General features: G+C 44.0%; 1 protein-coding gene across 4 annotated transcripts; it reads left to right on the top strand.

The window, feature by feature from the left end:
* Nucleotides 1-856: 856 nt before the first annotated feature.
* On the top strand, nt 857-19,093 carry ZNF180 (zinc finger protein 180). 4 transcript variants are annotated; one of them, XM_045578177.1, is made up of 5 exons: nt 857-1,338; nt 5,072-5,153; nt 9,901-9,975; nt 15,873-15,996; nt 17,102-19,093. In XM_045578177.1, the coding sequence occupies exons 1-5, from the start codon at nt 1,067-1,069 to the stop codon at nt 18,826-18,828; spliced, it is 2,280 nt and encodes a 759-aa protein (XP_045434133.1). In that variant the 5' UTR covers nt 857-1,066; the 3' UTR covers nt 18,829-19,093. The 4 variants fall into 4 exon arrangements, with proteins under 4 accessions (XP_045434133.1, XP_045434134.1, XP_045434135.1 ...); XM_045578178.1 differs by having other exon boundaries at nt 859-1,254; XM_045578179.1 differs by lacking the exon at nt 857-1,338 and adding an exon at nt 2,095-2,209.
* Nucleotides 19,094-21,426: the final 2,333 nt, after the last annotated feature.

Raw genomic sequence — 21,426 nt, 5'->3', positions numbered from 1 at the left:
GGTTGAAAGACTGGATGGCGGGGGAGTCCTGAAAGGAAGAGCCAGGCCAGCATCATGCACAGCACATGCAAAGATCCTGAGGTGGGCATCTGCCTGAGCTGAAGAAGGTAGAAAGGCCGGTATGGCTGGAGCTGAGCCAAAAAAATAAAAAATAAAAAAATAAGAGAGAGTCCGGAGTTGCAGGCAAAGGGAAAAGGGGAGGGGAAGGTACAAAACGTATCAGATTCTTTATTTTATTTTATTTTATTGATTTTCCAAAGAGAGGAAGGGAGAGGGATAGAGAGCCACAAACATCAATGAGAGAGAATCATCGATCAGCTGCCTCTTGCACACCCTCTACTGGGGATGTGCCCGCAACCTAGGTACATGCCCTTGACCCGAATCGAACCGGGGACCTTAGACCGCAGACCGATGCTCTACCACTGAGCCAAACCGGGATTCTTTTTCTTTTTTTTTTTTAAATATATTTTATTGATTTTTTAGAGAGGAAGGAAGAGACCTCGATGAGAGAGAAACATCACCCAGCTGCCTCTTGCACACCCCCTACCGGGGATGTGCCCGCAACCAACGTACATGCCCCTGACCGGAATCGAACCCTGGACCTTCCAGTCCACAGACCGACGCTTTACCACTGAGCCAAACCGGTTTCGGCCAACCGGGCTTCTTGAAGGGCTTGATATGAGCTCCCCGACTGAATAATGGATTTGTAGCAACTAAGTATCTCCGGCCTTTAGGGCCAAAGGAGGCGGCGGCCCGCACCAAGTTTGGGACTAGCAGGCGCTGGGGAGGGGTCCGGGAGATTTCCATGGGATCCTGGTTTTCCGGTGACTCCAGGGCGTTAAGCCAAGTCAGCCACTCCTCAGGCACGCCTGCCTCGACCTGGGCCTCGGGTCCCGCTTCTCCTCCAGGCGCCACACACAAACCCGGCGGCGGCGCACAGCCGCAGCCCCCAGCGATCTAAGCTCCGATCGCGTTCCAGCCCACCTGCCCCGAGGCGCCGGAACCCTCCACGCGGCTCGCGCCGCCGAGGCTTCTGGGAATTGTAGTTCGGACCTTCCCAGCCCGCATGCACTTCCGGGTTCGGCCAGAAGCGCAGCCATTGTCTTCCCCGGAGACCCCCCTGCCCGGGCTCGGACGCTCGCTGTCGTTGCGCACCTCGGCCCTTCGGAGGGTCTCCCCGGGCGGCCTCGCGAATACCGGGTTGGGGCGGGGACGGAACTGGCGTAGCCGGAGCCCGTCGTATGCAGCATCGGGGTACGTGTTGGCTTCCCCGAGCTCGTCCCGGACACCTGAGGCTGGGACAGGCCTGCCCCGGGCGGCGAGCCCACAGACGCCCAGGTTGGTGCCAGCCGGGGCGGCGCTGGCTGTCCCGTGCGCGCACGGCATGGTCTAGGCGGGCAGCTGGAATGGAGGGTGTGGGTAGGCGATCTGGGGGACCTGCGTGGGCGGCCCCTGAGCCTCAGGTCACCCGAGTTGGAGGTACCGGTGGCGCAGCCGGTTCCCGACTGTGCTCTGCGCGTGCGCGAGCGCTGTGTCAGGTGGTGCTCTTGGTCCAGGTTCTGAGGATGCTCAGGTGGATGGGCGTCCGGCCCTGAGCTCGGGTGTTGGGGATGGGGCATCATGAGAACCCCTCCTCCCCCTCGTGCGAGGCTGGGCCTGTGTAGTGGAGGACCTGAGGGCCCCTGGGCTGATGAAGGACTCACTTGCAGATTCTGGTTCCTGGAGGAGAGAGGGGCTGTGTCAGGGGTCCCATGCCCTCGAGCTGGCGGCGTTTGAGTAGGAAGCAGAAAGTGGGGAGTGAGATTCTGGGCAGTTGGCTCGGGGACCCTGGAGCAAACTCTGCCCTTCTCCCAAGCCTGGGGCCGCCCTGGGGAGTGGAGAGACTGGGTGGGAGTTGAAGATTCTTTTTAAAGTATATTTTATTGATATTTTACAGAGAGGAAGGGGGAGAGATAGAGAGCTAGAAACGTCAATGAGAGAGAAACATCGACCAGCTGCCTCTTGCACACCCCCTACTGGGGATGTGCCCACAACCAAGGTACATGCCCCTGACCGGAAACAAACCTGGGACCTTTCAGTCGGCAGACGGATGCTCTACCACTGAGCCAAACCGGTTTCGGCGGAGTTGCAGATTCTTGCCCCTGGAGAGACAATGTCGCTGCAGCCAACTCTCAGTGGGATTGGCCGATGGACTGCAGATTCTCGGGAGGTAGGAGGGCCTAGAGCAGTGGTTCCCAACTTTTTTGGGCCATGCCCCACCTAAGCATCTCTAAAATCCTGATTCCTCCTCGCCCCAACGCCCCCCTCCCCCCACCGATATACAATCCTTATTATTCCAAAACTGAACTCCGATTCACGTGGGGGAAGCCTAAAAGGCCATGAACTTGGTCTAGACAAGCTTCCAAAGAACACGACATCCATGAAAGAGAAAAATAAAAGAATGGAAGGACAGGTGGAGTACTGAGGAAGAAATCACTACGACATTGTTTAAAAATAATAATAATATGAAGCGATATGAGAAAACAGCAAAAAAGTTTCAAAACATATAATAGAGAACTGAAATGCACGAATATGTCACCATATATGTTTATACACTGTATACGAGGCTCCTAGAACCATAAGAAACGCAAAAAATTTCACTGTTAATCACTCATTCTCGAATTGCCCCCCTTAAAAACCAAATTGCCCCCGTGTGGGGCGTGTGCCCCCGTTGGGAACCACTGGCCCAGAGGCAGTATCTGGGCAGAGCTCCCTGCACGTGCTGGGCTTGGGCTCGGGGGCAGTTTCTCAGTGGGAGGCAGGGTTTGGGGCTGGTAATCCTGGGACCCTCGTAGGACGGCGCAGAGCCCAAGGGCATCGGGTTTGGCGGAGAAGCTGGGCTGGAGGTGCAGAATCGGAGCCCAGAAGGACAGCTGCAGCGGCTGCCATCAGATGGGCAGCTGGTTGGGGCGGGGGAGAGGGAGGGGGAGGGGAGAGAGAAGCAGGATGCTGCCTACATGATTATGAAGTAGGCGTTCCTGGGGCCTTTGCTCAGGGCTACTGTGCTTGCAGGCACGAGCAGGCCCAGATTGGTAGAGGGGTACGGTGTGTACTGCAGACTTAGGCGCTCATGTTTGGGTGGGGGGAAGTGGAAGGTCCAGTTCCCATGGGAGCTGGTCTCTCATTGGCTTGACCACCCACCCCAGGCCAGTGCTCAAGTCTGTGCTAAGCTACTGTTTGTGTGTTCTGATGTTTGGGTGGCAGGTGACCCCAGAACGCTCACAGAGACTTGCAGGTCCCAGGTAGGCTGAAGCACAGAATGGGGGGATGCAGATTCTCATCGCAAGAGCAGGGACTGCACAGACCTGCAGGCTGGCAGAGAGCCCAGGTCCTGGATGCAGGTTCTGGGCATGAGCCTGCTCTGTGTGTGCCAGCAGGAGGAGGAAACCTGGGCGGGGGGCCTCCGTGCACGGGTCCCTGCAAAGAGAGCCAGGTCAGCCGAAACCGGTTTGGATAGAGCGTCGGCCTGCGGACTGAAAGGTCCCAGGTTCGATTCCGGTCAGGGGCATGTACCTTGGTTCTGGGCACATCCCCAGTGGGGGGTGTGCAAGAGGCAGCTGATCGATGATTCTCTCTCATCGATGTTTCTAACTCTCTATCCTTCTCTCTTCCTCTCTGTAAAAAATCAATAAAATATATTTTAAGAGAGAGAGAGAGCGCGAGCGCACCAAATCAGGCCCCTGAAAGCAGAGGCCTGGGCGTCCCACCTTGGAGCTGGAGGTCTAGTTTGGGAGCTGCTCCAGCTGCACTCGGCGCATGCGCTGGCCTGTGGGCAGAGTGGGGAGGCAGGGGCAGCCCCAGGGCCCAGATACCGCCCGAGGACGCTCAGGTGGGTAGAGGGAGCAGCTGCAGATTCTGGGCGGCAGAGGGGTAGGGCTGTCCAGTCTCTGCGCACACACAGGTGTGTGAGCGGGAAACAGGCTGGAGGTGGGTATGAGATGAAGGGTGCTGGGGTCTCTGTGCAGGTGGCACCCGGTCACAGCCTGCTGCCGCCTGGGTTGGTAAAAAGATGGGGTCTTTCTGAGCTGCAGGTGCCCACGGAGGTGTTCGGGCAGGAATCCAGCAGCTGCGGCGCAAGTAGGGGCCTGTGGGGGCTGGTGGAGGAAACGGTTTGGGTGCAGGTTCGGGTACAGGTGCACTGTGACCCGTACTGCAGTGTGCGAATGAGAACCCAGGAGGGATGGGAGGGTGAGAGAGAGGGAGAAGAGACACACAGAGAGAGAGGGAGATGCATAGCATGGGATTTGCCAGGGGCTCCTCCATTCTCCAGCCCAGAAACATCTGGTTGGTAGAGACACTGAAGCACACATCTGGGCCCAGGAGGGGCTGGCACATGCTGGGCGGTTACCAGGCCATGCCGGCTCGGTTGCCAGTTCAGGCCTGAGGACATCCAGGTTGGTCTCCAGGTCAGAGCTACAAATTCAGGGCCCAGGAGGGTTTGGGATGGGAACCCGGGCTGGCCAACCCCGGAAGAGTGGAAGGCCCGGTGCAGCTGAGCTCTGCGCACATGCTCGGTTATTTGAGCGGGAAGTGACAGGCAATCGTGACAGGCTGCTGGTTTCCTGCATGTAGCCAGGGGGTGTGATGTGGGGCCATGCATCCCAGAACCTTGCTGCTTGCCCCAGGAAGAGATGCTGGTTGGGGTACAGATTTCAGGTTGCGGGGGAAGGGGACCTCGATGGGCCGGGTGTTTGCAGGAGTTTCAGGACCCCGTGGGGAAGGGAGGGCTGGTTGCGCTGCAGGTGGTGGGGGTGGTGAAGGCTGCATTTTGGCATGGCCTGGCCTCGCTGGTGCGGGATCCGGAGGCCCCGATAGGGGAGGACCGTTCGGAGCCGCAGAGTCCTGGCCTGGGAGAGGGACCGAGGACCTCCAGGTTCACGCACAGCTTTCCAGGCTGGCATCTGGGCAGGACCCTCCAGAAGCACACCTCTCATGGGAAATGCATCCCGGAAGCAGAGGCTAACCAGGGACGGGGTACCAGGGTGGACCTACAGGAGGGGGTTGTACTCAGGGTTTCTCCTTTGCAACTCAGGACCTTAGGCCCGTGTGGGAAGGAGAGCATGGAGGAGCAGGAGGAGAAGCCCCCAGGGCCCCTGACGGAGGCCTGTACGCAGGTGAGTGAGCTTCCCTTCCCCTCGTCCGGAGACCCTGAGCTGGGTCCCGCCCAGGCCCCGCAGCTCCCAGGTCCAGAGGGTTGGGCTGCGGGGCCTGGGCGGGGTCCAGCTCTGGGGGGCTCATGGCCCCTCCTGACTAGCAGGCTCCTAACATTTACACACGATGCATTTAGTGAGGCTCCCTGGGTTTCTTCACCCTTCTCACCCGTATAACTCCTTCGGGGGGACCTTGGCACCCTGGATCAAAAGCCCTGAGAATACGGAGGCCCTGTGACCAGCAGCTCATGGCTTTGCCTGAGAATGAGCGCTTGAAAGAATGTTTAAAAGGAGAGAATATATTTAATTTCTTTAAAATGTTCAATTAACTAATCGATGATTCTTTCTCATTGATGTTTCTAATTTTCTATCCCTCTCCGTTTCTCTCTGTAAAAAATTAATAAATATATTTTTAAAAAGCTGAAACCGGTTTGGCTCAGTAGATAGAGTGTCAGCCTGTGGGCTGAAGGGTCCCAGGTTCGATTCCGCTCAAGGGCATGTACTTGGTTGTGGGCACATCCCCGATGGGGGTTGTGCAGGAGGCAGCTAATAGATGATTCTCTCTCATCGGTGTTTCTAACTCTTTATCCCTCTCCCTTCCTCTCTTTAAAAAATCAATAAAATATATTTAAAAAATAAATAAAATAAGATAAAATGTTAAATTAGGATTTCGCTTTTGCCTTCCTGAACTATGCAGTCCCGAAGCCGTTAGGTGGGGCAGAGCTGGGCAGGCCTCTGCACGCGAGGGAGGGCTCCAAGCTGTGGGGCGTCACGGCCTGGTCAGCGTGAGGAGGGCATCTCTGTGGAGGCGTCAGGCAGGGCACGGAAGGGGTGTTAGGAGTCAGAGCCCAGGTAAGTGTCCCATATGGAAGAGGGATCTCGTTTGGGGTGACGGGGCCAGCACAAGTGAGAAGGGCATCCAGAGAGGAGCCCAGTGCAGTGAGGGCGCCAGCATGGGTGTCAGAGCCAGAGCAAGTGACAGGTGCACCATGTGGGGACTGGGGCCGGGGGCGTACTGCTCGTGTGACGTGTCGCAGCCTGAGCTGGTTGAGGTCATCCGTGCATGAGAGTAGCTTGGCATGGAGTATCGGAGCCCAAGCAGGATGTCGAGGGCTTTTCAAAAAACTCTTGTGCATGTGTACAAGGAAGCATATGCAAAAGCATTTACAGCAGTGCTATTTGTAATAGCAAAACACCGAACACTAAATAGCCATTAACAGTGTGTCCATAAAACCCACAGCATTCGTGTAGAAGTCCAAATGGCATCAAAGTGTCACTGCTCCCAGGCCCTCAGAGTGGCCAGGATTAGGGAATATAGGAGTATGTGCCCGTGCGCGCGCACACACACACACACACACACACACACACCACACACACACATTTCTATGTATTTCTGCATCAACATTCTGAAAGTCATGAGCCACATCAATACCTCCAATGCCCACTGGACACCAGTTCATTCCAGTGTTCTCTGGGCTTCCTCTATTGCCAGGGAAACCCAAGCCTCCTGCTCTCTTCATGGCCGCAGCCATCTTGGTTGGGTTAATTTGCATTCTCGCTCCTGATTGGCTGGTGGGCATGGCTTGTGGCTGTAGCACAGGTATGGTCCATCTGCATGTTGCTCTTTTATTAGATAGTATTAGAGGCCCGATGCATGAAGATTCATGCAAGAATGGGCCTTCCTTCCCCTGGCTGCTGGCACCGCCTTCGCTCTGGCTGGAGCCGACTTTCTGCTCCAGCCCGTAGCCACCTTTCCACTTTCCCACACTGCCCAGAGGCCTGGAGTGGCTACGGGGGTGCAGAAGCGAAGATGCAAGCGTCCCACCCCGCCCCCAGCCACACAGAGCCTGCATATGCAAATTAACCCGCCATCTTTGTTGGGTTAATTTGCATACTCTTGATTGGCTGGTGGGCATCATGAAGTTGTGGTCAATTAGCAGGCTCTTTTATTAGGTAGATATACATATTATAACTTTAAACCTACTTTTGCCCACTCCTGTATATATGTATAAGAAATACACACAGCCCTGACTGGTTTGGCTCAGTGGATAGAGTGTTAGCCTGTGGACAGAAGGGTACCAGGTTCAATTCCAGTCAAGGGCATGTACTTTGGTGGTGGGCACATCCTCAGTGGGGGTGTACAGGAGGCAGCTGATTGATGTTTCTCTCTCATTGATGTTTCTAACTCTATCCCTCTCCCTTCCTCTCTGTAAAAAATCAGTATCTATATCTATATCTATCTATCTATCTATCTATATATATGAAATACACACACACAACACTCTTAGGAGTTATCTGGTTTCAAAGTGATTTTTCAAGAGAAAAATATTTTTGCTGGTTTCTGATTAAGGGAAATAAGTGTTATTAAAAAATAGATACAGTATTAAAACATAGACTGTGAACCTGCTCCTCAATTCTTTTCTTCCCAAAATAACTGCTTTTAATGCTTTGGAGACTGTCCTGACTTTTTTGTGTATGCTTATATTCTGTAGAAATCTATTCATATTTTATAGATTTTTTTTTTATTCAACAATGTGTTATTCAACATCTTTCTGTCATTTATAAACATCAGTTTAGGCAAATGTGTCTCTTCTCTAGACTGCTACATAGTTTTCATTTATCTGGATGAAGCATCATTTATTTAACCGCTCACTTACTGATGGACATTATTTAATGCATCCTCCCATTTAGCTAGGATAATGTAACCCTTTATGAATTTTCTTGTACATATATACATCTAAGTGTACTTTCTATTATTTGCTAATGAAATACAAGTAGACTTATTGGATAGTATATTATGTTGAAAAATATTCCCATTAAAAAGATAAAAATAGTCGAAACCGGTTTGGCTCAGTGGTAGAGCGTAGGTCTGCGGACTGAAAGGCCCCAGGTTCGATTCCGGTCAAGGGCACATCCCCAGAAGGGGGCGTGCAAGAGGCAGCGATCGACGATTCTCTCTCATCAGTGTTTCTAACTCTCTATTTCTCTCTGTAAAAAATCAATAAAATATATTTTTAAAAAAAGATAAAAATAAAAGCAAAGAGTATCTTCAAAAACTGACAAAATCTGAAAACAGTTTGTGCCTGAGTTAAAAATACTGTACCAATATCAGTTTCCTAATTTTGACAGTATACTGTGGTTGTGTTAATACTAGCATCAGCGGATGCTGGGCTAAGGGTACATAGGATTTCTTTGTTCTATTTTTGCAACCTCTTACAAGTCTTAAACTATTTCCAAATAAAATGTTATTTCAAAAATATATTGCTATCCTGGCTGGTGTGGCTCACTTGGTTGAGCATCATATAATACAATACACCGACAGGTGGCAGGTTCGATTCCCAGTCAGGATGCATATGGGAGGCAACTGATCAATGTCTCTCTCCCTCTTTCCTCTCTCAAGTCAATAAAAATAATATATATATATATATATATATATATATATATATATATATAGCCAGTACAGCCCTGGCCAGGTGGCTCAGTTGGTTGGAGTGTTGTCTTGTGCACCAAAATGGTTTCAGATTCAATTCCCAGTCAAGGCACATACCTAGGTTACGGATTTGATGCATGGTCATCACCCTGGTTGTGAACAGGAGGCAACCAATTGATGTTTCTCTCTCACATCAATGTTTCTTTTTCTCCCTTCCTCCCTCTCCCCACCCCTCTCTCTCTCCTATCAGTAAAAACACATCCTCAAGTGAGGATTTAATATATATATATATATATATATATATATATATATATATGTGTGTGTGTGTGTGTGTGTGTGTGTGTGTGTGTGTGTGTGTGTGTATGTATATGTATGTATATAATCTCCAGTGCAGAAAGGTTGGTCAAGTTAAACTTCCACTAAGAGTATAAGAAGCTCTTGACTAGTGGGCCACCACAGGAGGAATTGTAAGCAACAGGCAAAAGAAGCACTCCACATGGTTGGGATTTTGGCTATATACAGGGGCTTTGAGCAAATCAGTAAATTTAAGTGAATGTTGGATGCAGGAGAAGGAAGGTGTCAATACGGAAAACAGGAAAGCTAGAATAAAATGTGTTGAATTATAATTGGAGGTACCAGTGTGAATTAATGGCCTCTAATATATAGAGAGATAATGATAGAAATAGAGATTTGGTTTTATCTGGTTTAACGAGGTGAGCATCCTTTTGTACGTTCACTGGCTGTTTCATTTTTTCATAGTTGAGCTGCGAGGTCTTTTCCTTTGTCCATTTCTTAGTGGCGGCTGCCTTTTTCTCTCGATTTGGAAGGAGTCTTCACAGTAGATCTTCTATTGCTGTTGCCTTTATTGATGGTGCTTTATGCCAAACGTTTATGAAGTTAATTTATTGATTTCCCCCCTCGATCATTCTTTGGTCATGCTGTATTCTGTCTTACTGGCTTACAATTCTGAGGTCCGGCAGGGACCAGCTGGACATTTCTTCTATGTAGTGCCTGGGGTCACTCGCTCGGCTGGCACCTGGGCTGGCCTGGAAGGTCCGCAAAGACACAGGTCTGATGTTTCAGTGACCCATCAGATACACCCCTCCACCCCCCATCCCCCACAGGACTCACTTGAGCTTACCAAGGGGAGGGAGCAGGAGTTAGGTTGGTGGGATGCATTAAAACAGGTGGTACATCAAATCCTAGCCTGATTACAGTGAGCTTAGAGCTGTGATGGAGCTCCCTTTAATTTCCTTTCTCTCACCTGTTTTACTTTCTCAGGACTCTCTCCTTCCTCAAGAAATTATCATCAAGGCCGAGAGAGAAGATTCTGGGCCAGAGGCTGTCCCATCCCAGGTGAGTTGGACACATGGCCTCTTTACATTAAGAAATGTGTGTGACTGGTTGGTAGCAGAAGCCAGATTGAAGTGAACTGGGAAGTGAGTAGAAAGTGATGGAAATGGAGATAAATTCACAGAAACTTGGTGATCATGTGAAAGACTGAAGAGAGTGATAGCTGTCAGGACATTTGAAGTTGAAGGGCTTTTAAATTTTTTTTCTTAAAGAATTGAAAAGCTATGACTCACAGGTGTTTGCAGGAAGGAGTTAGTGGGGGGGGGGGCGGGAAGTTAATGGTCAGGAGAGAGAGAAGATAAAACTATAAAGCAGAGTCCTTGATCAGCGCCAGGGGAATTAATTCAGAGTGCATGTGAGTAAATGGCTCTCCAGAGGAAGAAGGACGCATAAAGGACTAATGAGATTGAGTTATGTGAAAGCTTAGATTTGCCTCTGAAGTTCCTGTATCTATTGGCTCTGAGGGTGGGGATTGGAATGGAGAGACATTTGACATGTGTAGAGAAGTCTTAAAGTAGTAATTTTGGATTATGGGAGAACATATCAGGGTTGCTGGAGGATCTGAAGGGATTATCTGAAGTGACCATTAATTGATAACACTATCCAGCTGCTTCTGCACGTTTCTCCTCTCCTAAAGGGGAGCATTCTGTAACCCAGTGTTTCCCAACCTTCTCTCATGATGAGAATCACCTGGTGGAGTTGTTAAAACACAGATTCCTGAATCCCAACTAAGAAGTGCTAAACTAGAATTTTTGGGAACATATAGGTAAAATTGTATACTTAACTAGTGCTCTAAGACAGATTTTATATACAGAGCACTAAGTTAGGTATGCAATTTTACCTATATGTTCTCAAAAATTCTAGTTTAGCACTTCTTAGTTGGGATTCAGGAATCTGTGGTTTAACAACTCCACCAGGTGATTCTCATCATGAGAGAAGGTTGGGAAACACTGCTGTAACCTACTTCCCATAGATCAGGGGTCTTCAAACTTCTCTCATTATGAGAATCACCTGGTGGAGGTGTTAAAACACAGATTCCCAGATCCCAACTATAAGAAGTGCTATCAGGAATCTGTGTTTTAACACCTCCACCAGGTGATTCTCATAATGAGAGAAGTTTGAAGACCCCTGCCATAGATGGTAGATTGACATTCAGATTGGTTTAGTTTTTGTAGTCACGAGCATTCAGTGGAAGCCCCGATAGGTCAAGGTAATATTTGAAAGAGAATTTTTTAATATTAAATAAGATTAAAATGAATGATCTCCAGACTCTAAACTGAATAATTAAGACAGAAAAGGTAAAAGAGGATACTAACTAGAAAGGAAAAGATAGTAATAGTAGACATGTCAATAAAGTAATGGCTCCAAGGATGAGAAGGTAAAGGGAATAATTGAACAAGTAAAGTAGAGAAGTTGCCAGAAGGATGTGGTTGGGGGGGGCTGGGTATAAAAGGCGAAGAGATTGAGAACAGATTGGTAGTTATAAAATAGTCACGGGATGTAAAGTACAGCATAGGAAATATAGTCAAATAATATTGTAACAATTATGTATTTCCAGTGCCAAGTAGGTGTGTGCTGAAAATACTGTGGGGACCACTTTGTGAAAAGTATATGATTGTCTAACTACAATGCTGTACATATGAAACTAATACAAAACAACATTGAATATAAACTGTAATTGAAAAGAAAATTTAATCTGATATTGTAATAAAAAAATAGTAATGTGCCGAAACTGGTTTGGCTCAGTGGTAGAGCGTCTGTCTGTGGACTGAAGAGTCCCAGGTTCGATTCCGGTCAAGGGCACGGGCATGTGCATTGGTTGCGGGCACATCCCCAGTGGGGGGTGTGCAGGAGGCAGCTGGTCGATGTTTCTCTCTCATCGATGTTTCTAGCGCTCTATCCCTCTCTCTTCCTTTTTGTACAAAATCAATAAAATATTTTAAAAAAATAGTAATGTGATATAATCAAAGAGTAGGCCGTTCTATGTGTATGATTTGAGAGGTAGAATGTTTTGTTAGGTCTGGGGTCTCACCCTAAGAGTGGGGTGCTAAAGAGCACTTTTAGGGTCTGGAAGTTTGGCTAGCCATGTGAATTGATGACTAAGAACACAACCTCTGATGTCAAGCAACCGTGAGGTTGTAGATCAGCTACCAACTTTAGGCATATGTTAATTTCTCTAGTTCTTCATCGAAAAATTGGTGTTACTAATAGAATTTTCTCACAAGAACCTAGTGAGAATTGAATGATAATTTGTGTCATGGATAAGCACAATGCCTGGCACTACACAGTAAGTGCTTCCTTAAAGTCAGTAATTTTTATAGTATTATCAGAGAACTCTACAAATGGATGCTATAGACCAGTGATTTTCAACCAGGGTGCTGCTGCAGGCTCATTGGTGTGCCATAAGAATTTTTAAAACATACAATATCTGACTATTTAATCAGGGGCACTGACTTCTTTTCCCTTAGATTGTCATTAAAAACTGACAACAGCCAAAACAATAGCCATCCAGTGTGAATGCCCTATCTTGAACCATAAATATTTAGGTCATATAATAGAGTTATATCTTATTGGTCACGTTGCACAGTAAGGTTGCACACATATATATATGCACCTGTTTGTTTTTTTAAAGAGTCACTTTGGAGCAAAAAGGGTAGGTAATTACTATTATTTTTTGTAAGTTAATAAAATTATATTCTTTTTGTCAGATTGTCAAAAATATAGTATATTTTTTGGTGTTCTTCACAATTCTAGTAATAGTTTGTATGTGCCATGAGATGAAAAATATTGAAAATCGCTGCTATAGACAATGGAAGGTGAAACAATTTCAAGTTCTTGAAAAGGGGAATGAATATTGGGTATTATAAGTCTTCAGGGGATGATCGTGGTGGTTCCAGAGGTTGGTAGGACAAAACTCTTAAGTATGGTAAGTGAAAAGGGTTTCAATGTAATTGGGAAGACTCACATCACTCCCCTCCACCCCCCACCCTTGGATGGGAGAGCATGACCACCCTCAGCCTGGGAGATCTGTGGAGGAAAGGTAGGTTTCTATTAACGCAGGGATGTAGAGGGAATATTCAGTGAAGATGTTGAAGCCGTAGGATTTCATTATTATAGCAGATGAGTTCCCAGGGACACAGTGGAAAGGTTTGAGAAGGACTTTGGAGGAGTGGGGATTTGGGGCCAGGTGAGACAGAATAGAGTAAGTGGGGATAGTAGTTCAGAAAAGCCAGTATCCACATATTGAAGGACTTTTTTCAAGTAGGTATGTGATAGGCCCTTTGCGTTTCAGGTGAGAAGAGAAGACCTAAATCAGAATTTGGACCAGACTCAAAATACTAGTCAGACCTTTGTAATAATATGAACAATAAAGATTGATTTAAAAAAAAAAAAAAAAAAAGAATAAATGCTTCCATCACCTCAAAAAAAAAACACCAGTCAGAAAGAATGTATACACCTCAATGTTCATAGCAGCACAATTTACAATAGCTAAAATCTGGAAACAGCCCAAGTGCCCATCAATAGATGAGTGGATAAAAAGCAGTGATGCATTTATACCATAGAATACTATGCAGCAGTAAAAAAATAAAAAATAAATAAATAAAAAAGGAAGGATCTTTTAGCCTATGAGACAGCATGGAGGGACCTGAAGAATATTATGCTAAGTGAAATAAGCCATTCAAAAGAAAGTCAAGTATCACATGATCTTATTATATATGGAATCTAATGAACCAAGTAAACTGATGATCAAAAATAGAATAAGTCATAGAAGCGTAAACAAACTGTTGAACTTCAGAGAGAAGATGGGGAGGGTAGGTGGGTGGGTGGGAAAAGATCAACCAATGAACTTGTTGGCATTTATACATATACTGTGGACACAGACAATAGGGTGATGAAAGCCTGGGGTGGGCTAGAAGGGTTAATGGGGCAAGTGGATTTATGTAATGCTTTCAACAATAAAGATTTAATTTTTAAAAAATAGACTTTGGACCAGGATTATTCAGGTCTTTTATTTAATTATAAAGTCTATTAATCCTATTGGTTAATGTATTGATATAATTTACCAAATATAGATTTAGTATTTACTGTACACCAACAGTAAATATGCTAAGCACTGTAGTTACAGTAGCAAACTATAAATACATTCTACTTTCCTTCATGGACTGTAGCCTAGTGACAAATTGACCATTATGCAAATAGTAAGAAAGTGTGGAACCTCGAGAACATTTAGCTGGGATGGAGTGGGAGGTGCTAGTCTAGATTTATTTATTTGATATTTGAACAAGCTTGAATAGGTACCTCATTAAATAGCAAAAAAAGAGTGCATATTTATTAAAAGGAAACATGGAATAGAGGTTAGAATATAGAATAGATCCATATAGAATAGAATAGATCCATATTCAATAGCAGTTACAGTTTAATTAGCCCAATCCCATTTTGGGCTAATCATTAAAACCTTTGAGATTTTGGTGAAATGTATGACCCCAAAATAGAAAAATGCAGAACAGCAGCATTTTGCTTGGAGTTTCTTGGGACTCACAGACCTTGTGTCCTATTCATGAATTTCAGCTTAATAAAATCTGGTCTATTTTAAAAACCTTTGGTGGCTAGTGACATTCAACTTCCCTGGCTTTTGCTGCCTTTGGATAAAGACAGGTCACCCTTAGCACTTCTTTTTGTTGGATCAGAGTTCCTGCCCAGTAGTTTTGGAAATAGGTCCTTTCCTGCTCAGAGGAGGCAGTGCTTTTTATATGGCAGTAATGCCTGAACATCTCCTGAAGGCTCTACGGGGCAGGTCTGTGTAGACAAATAAAACTGTCATCTGAGGACTAAAGGTCACATTGGCTGTCATTTAATTTCTCAGGGTTTTCAGACAATAATAATTGCTAATGTGATTATATTCATCATCACAATTGACTCAGCAACCCAATGAGTTGGGTATGATTAAGCCTAATAAATAGAATAAACTCGCCATTAATACACAGATTGTCACATTAGATTTATTTTTTTAATTCAGACATATACTATTTATAGGTGAGAAAAACTATCTCTTTTTTTTTTTTTTTTTTTTTTTTTTTCAAATTCAGTGCTTTTAACCTCCACTTCATTAAGGCCCACATTTCATCTTCTACTTCATGCATCAGCAAAGCAGAGCCTGGAGCCAAATGCAGCCTACTACCTGTTTGTGTAAATAATATTTTATTGTGATACAGCTACACCCATTTGTTTATCTTCTATGGCTGCTCTCTTGCTACAGCTGAGTATTTGTAACAGACTGTATAGTTTGAAAAGCCTAAAATGTTTACTCTTTGACCTTTGATAGAAAAAGATTACTGATCCTTGTTCTGTTAGTTTCTTGATAATTTGGAGGAAATTCCTATGTGGAAATTCCGTATACCAGTTCAAAAATAGAAGTAAGCATTTTCTTTAAGGCTACCAAGAGAGAAATTGTATATTCTTTTTTTTTTTTTTAATATATTTTATTGATTTTGTACAGAGAGGAAGGGAGAGAGATAGAGAATTTGAAAGAGAAACATCAATCAGCTGCCTCTTGCACACACCCTCCTGGGGATATGCCCACAACCAATGTACATGCCCTTGACCGGAATCGAACTCGGGACCTTTCAGTCCCCAAGCCGACGCTCTATCCATTGAGCCAAACCGGTTTCAGCGGTATATTAGTTCTTATCTGGTGTTTCTCTTTGGGGTTGCAAAACAGATCCAGCATCCAAAACCCAAGAGGACTCACCTAGAAGACACATGTGCTCCTTGACTAGAATTCTTTGAATGCTATCTCAGTACATCAAGTTTCCTTTCTGCCATCTGTCAAACTTTTCTTTATCTATGAACATTAAAGGGAAATGATGCCCAGCTGAGCAGGAATGTGTGTCCTGTTTTAGGAAGGAGTAAACTTCAAAATTGTGACTGTGGACTTCACTCAGGAAGAGGGCATTTTGAACCCTGCTCAGAGGACCCTGGACAGAGATTTGATCCTTGAGAACCACAGGGACTTGGTCTCTTGGGGTAAGAATATGGTCCCCAATTTATTAAGAAGTCTGCATGTTGAAATTATTTCTCATTAACTGAGAATTTTGTAGTTCAGAGGTAAAAATGGCTTTGGACACACATAGATTTTTTTTGTGCTTTTTTATTCCCAGGTGAAATTTAAATTTAAATTTGTAGGGTAGAAAAGGTTCAGTTTCTTTGGGTTGAGCTTGTTTAATCTTCATGATTCCAAAGACCAAAAAACTGGGACCAAATTCTGCAGTAATTTTCCTTGTCTCCAGCTCAGGCTCCCAAAGTCCTGTATCTTTCAAACCAGACACAATTTCCTACTTGGAAAAACTGAGTGAGTATAAAAAAGAATTTCCCAACACTCATATCCTGGTGAGAAACAGTCACAAAGGAGTTATCATAAGTATAGAAGATTAGATTGAAAAATCCCGATAGAGCATGCCACATTTTTCTTCATTTCCCATCTCCTAGTGGATTATATACATCACCACTTTTCCAGATACTCTTTAATGCTTGACTTAGCCAGCCAGGCTTCTGCTTATGAGCTAACCTCCATTCTCTCTCATTTGGAATCACAGGAATCCATGGGGACATATTAACCCTAAGGCATTTAGGGAACTCTGGGATAACAGTGTCCGCAATTCTTTTTTCTGGTTCACTGTTGTAGTTTGTTAATGTCTTACTGACATAGGCTATGCTAACAAGTTTCATGCTTTCAAAAATTCCTAATAATTTTTCTATTTCATTGAACATGTGTTTGGCACTAAAGAGGGTAGAAAGGACACTTTATTATTTTGCTAAGAATTGCAAAATTCTTTTGTGATTCTTTTAGTTTATATAAGTGATCTTATTTTGGAACATGAAGATTGTGATTTGGTATCTAAAGTCTTATATATTCATTAAAACAATGATCAAATTATTCCATTTTAATGCCATGTTATACTATAGGGCTGTGGTAGTTTTCAGCTTATTACTTCATCCTACCCTCTTTATTCTCAATCCAGGTTATAATAGCTGAAAACAAATCTACATTTATTTTGAATCATTTCTTGTTACCTTTATTTCACTATTCCAACATGTTTTGGCTAGGATATTTTATTTTGCTTTCTTCCAGACTTGGCAACTGCATTTGGAAGAAGAGAATCAACATCAAAGCCGAGAATTATTGATGATGAATCATCCCATGGAGTGAAATTAGAAAGGCTGACAAGAGATGATCCTTGGTTATCTTCATGTGAAGAAGTTTGGATTTGTAAGGACCAGTTGGAGAAGCAACAGGAAAAACAAGAAAGACTTTTTAAAAAAGTTACATTCTTTCAAAAGAATGCTATTACTTATGAGAGAGTCTGCAAAAGTGATGAACTTGAGGAAAAGAGTTGTTTGAATTCCAGTTTTCTTTCACCCCAGATGATACCTGTAAGAAACCATTTCCATAAACATGTCTCTAATGTTAAAAACTTACATCATTCTCTTGTGGACAGTCATCAGATGATTAGTGACAATGAGAAACTATGTGAAAATAATGAATATGGAAAAACCCAGAGCATTCACCTTATTCAATTTACAAGAACTGAGACAGAAGATAAATCCTGTGGGTTTAGCAACAATATTCAATCTTTTAGCCATAGTACACCTGTAAATATACATGAGAAAATACATACAAGAGGAAAACCCTTTGATGTTAAGGAATGTGGGCAAGTTTTAAACCATAGCATATCCCATAATGAACAACAGAAAATTCCTGTTGAATATAATTGTAGTAAAATCTCTGAGAATTCATTTCTTGCTCCAAACATGAAAAATTCTGAAGAGAAACCCTTTGAATGTAACCAATGCAGGAAATCCTTCAACTGGAGCTCTCATCTTGCTGCACATCAGAGAACGCATACAGGGGAGAAACCTTATGAATGTAATGAATGTGGGAAATCCTTCAGCCGGAGCTCTCATCTTGTTTCCCATCAGAGGACTCATACTGGAGAGAAACCTTATAGATGTAATCAGTGTGGGAAGTCCTTTAGCCAGAGCTACGTCCTTGTTGTGCATCAGAGAACTCATACTGGAGAGAAGCCTTATGAATGCAGTCAGTGTGGAAAGTCATTCAGGCAGAGCTACAAGCTTATTGCACATCAAAGAACTCATACGGGAGAGAAGCCCTATGAATGTAATCAATGTGGGAAATCATTTATCCAGAGCTATAAACTTATTGCACATCAAAGAATTCACACTGGAGAAAAACCCTATGAATGCAACCAATGTGGAAAGTCCTTCAGTCAGAGTTATAAACTTGTTGCCCATCAGAGAACACACACAGGAGAAAAACCCTTTGAATGTAATCAATGTGGGAAATCTTTTAGCTGGAGTTCCCAGCTTGTGGCACATCAAAGGACTCATACTGGAGAGAAACCCTATGAATGTAACGAGTGTGGAAAATCTTTCAACCGCAGTTCACACCTTGTTATGCATCAGAGAACTCATACAGGAGAAAAACCCTATGAATGTAGTCAGTGTGGGAAGTCATTCAGCCAGAGTTATGTTCTTGTTGTACATCAGAGAACTCATACTGGGGAAAAGCCCTATGAATGCAGTCAGTGTGGGAAATCCTTTAGGCAGAGTTCATGCCTTACTCAACATCAGAGAACTCATACTGGGGAGAAGCCCTATGAATGTAACCAATGTGGGAAAACATTCAGCTTGAGTGCTCGACTTATTGTACATCAAAGAACACATACTGGAGAGAAACCCTTTACATGTAATCAATGTGGGAAAGCTTTCATTAATAGCTCTAAACTTATTAGGCATCAGGCAACTCATACTGAAGAGAAACCCTATGAATGTAACTAGTTTGAGATTTTTGTTAGCCAGAGTATATTCCTTCATTCCTTCCTCCCTTCCAAGGAAACATATGTATGGAAAAACATGGATAAGATTAATGTATGCAGAAAAGATTTCCAATAACCCTATTATGTATCTGGAAATTTGTTCTAGAGAAGAAAGGAGGAACTATAGACCATATTTTAAAAAATATATATGTTTTTACTGATTTTAGAAAAGCATCAATTGGCTGCTTTCTGCACACCCCTACTGGAGATTGAGCCCACAACCCAGGCATGCATCCTGACTAGAATTGAAAAGGTGACCTTTTGGTTCATGGGACAATTCTCAACCAACTGAGCCACTCCTGTCAGTCGGGTTCTCACATTTTATTTAAAAATTCTGCATACAAAATCAAACAGTATGAAACCTTCTGAGCAAAAATAATACACTTTGATACTTTTCCTTGCAGAAAGCACTTAGAAAGAATTGCCGTTAAATGGACAATATGCTGTGGAGTAGTTGCCAATAATATAGACCTCTTTTCCAATAAAAAGAAGCACTGGTGGTGGTGAACAGGTTGAAAAATTACTGAGGTTATTAGAGATTGAGTTGGAAAACAGTAGTTCAGTGTACCATCTGACAACATGATTTCTTCACTATTTTATATTCCCTTTCATGCAGAACTTTCTCTTATACAGAGGGTTTTGTAAAAATTGGGAAAATCACTATGATGCAAAATGAAAAATGCAGGACAAGAGTTTGGAACATTTATTTCTAGAACCATTATGATAAGATATTTATGTGTGGATCAAAATTAAAAGGGATTCTAGGTGTGTCTACTGTATTTTCCGGAGTATAAGACGACCCCCTAATTTTACAGTTAAAACATAGGTTTAGGTGTATATTCACTGTATAAGACTACCCCCCCACTTCAAAGAAAAGACCTACTTTGCCGTCAAGATCTGCAGGTAATTTTTGTGCAATTTTGGTCTTTTGCCCCCGATTTTCGGTTGACTTTTTTTCATTTCAAAAGTCGTCTTATACACTGGAAAATACAGTAGTTTTTAGGTTTATTCTTGGCCTTTTTGAATGCATACTATTTTGATATAATAAGTGATATAATGAGTAAAAATTAGTCAAAAGCAAGCAAGAAAGATTTATTTTCATTTTCTTTGAACATTTAGGAAAGACCAGACAGCCAGATGACAGATACTCCTCAGGGTTCTGAAGTTTCCATTGGATTAATATTATCTGGACACTTGGGTAGAACCTAGAGTTCTTTGGAATACTCCTCATTGAAAATGAAATATTCTCATGGGAATATGGTACTGGAACTTTAGGCCAGGAAGAATTTTATGTATCGAGACTTCGTTGCATGGGCAGTGTAAGAACAGGTGGGCTTCTTTGGCCCCCCACCCCATATAGATTATCTTTTTTTCCTTGAAATATGTTTCTTTTTATTGATTTCAGAGAGGAAGGGAAAGGGAGAGAAATATAGAAACATCAATGATGAGAGAGAATCATTGATCAGCTGCCTCATGCAAGCACCTGGGGATTGACTTTGTAACCTGGGCATGTGCCCTTGACCAGAATCAAACCCAGGACCCTTTAATCCACAGGCTGATGCTCTATCCACTGAGCCAAACCAGCTAGGGCTGAGATGTGTTTCTTAATATGAGAGTGTTCTGAATGGGAAGGCACTGCCCTGGCTAAGTGCTCATCGCCTAAATTAAGCTCACAGGAAAGCTTTTATGGAGGTAAAATTGGTAGCTTCTCATTGATTTTTCCCCCCTTAGATTTGGTTCACATGTCTTTCTGACCTTTCCTCCTAAATCATGAATTTTAATTCTGTGGATTATAGACCTGAAACCTCTAATCCCAGAGTTAATAAAAATAATAATAATTTTGATAGTTGAAGTGAGAATAGAGGTAAATTCCCTGGAGAAAGAAAAGGGTAAAATGACATCTAATAAGGGGCTTTCCTTGTAAAATATGTTCCTATAACATGACTTTAACTGGAGTCATTTTTTTTCTTTTTTTTAATCAATCTTCATTGTTCATATTATTACAAAAGTTCCTCATTTTCCCCCCCTTCCACTAGGTTTCTACCCCACCCTCTGCCCTTTTCCCACCCCCCATTGTCCTCATCCATAGGTGCATAGTTTATGTTCAGTCTCTTCCCGCATCCACCACTCCCCTTTTCCCCAAGAATTGTCAGTAACTGGAGCCATTTCTGAGGATTAAGTCAATGAAACACACCTGGTAGTGATTGAAGTTCTGGGAGAACAAGTGTTAATGTCTGGAAAACTGGCTCCTCACCCCAAGAGAATCTTCAGTTAGTCCATAACTGTACAGATAATGGGACACAGGGATTCTCCATGCATTGCCTTTTGGAGAGGACATAAGATTATGAAAATTCTAAGTTAGAAAGAAAAGAAAAAATTCTAAGTTAGCAATGGGACATTATTATCCACCTCCTCCGTTATTATCTCTCTGTATATAAAAGGCTAAGTGACCATCCAATTGGTCACTAATCAACAGGGGGAAGACTCGACACAGGAGCTGCTGAGCTGCAGTGACTTGGCAGTTCTCAAGTGATGCACCTCAGAACCAGAGAAGAGGGAG

The sequence above is a fragment of the Pipistrellus kuhlii genome, unplaced genomic scaffold (genome assembly GCF_014108245.1).
Source record: "Pipistrellus kuhlii isolate mPipKuh1 unplaced genomic scaffold, mPipKuh1.p scaffold_m20_p_90, whole genome shotgun sequence".
NCBI classification, from domain to species: Eukaryota; Metazoa; Chordata; class Mammalia; order Chiroptera; family Vespertilionidae; genus Pipistrellus; species Pipistrellus kuhlii.
This window is presented reverse-complemented; position numbering and strand designations above follow the sequence as displayed.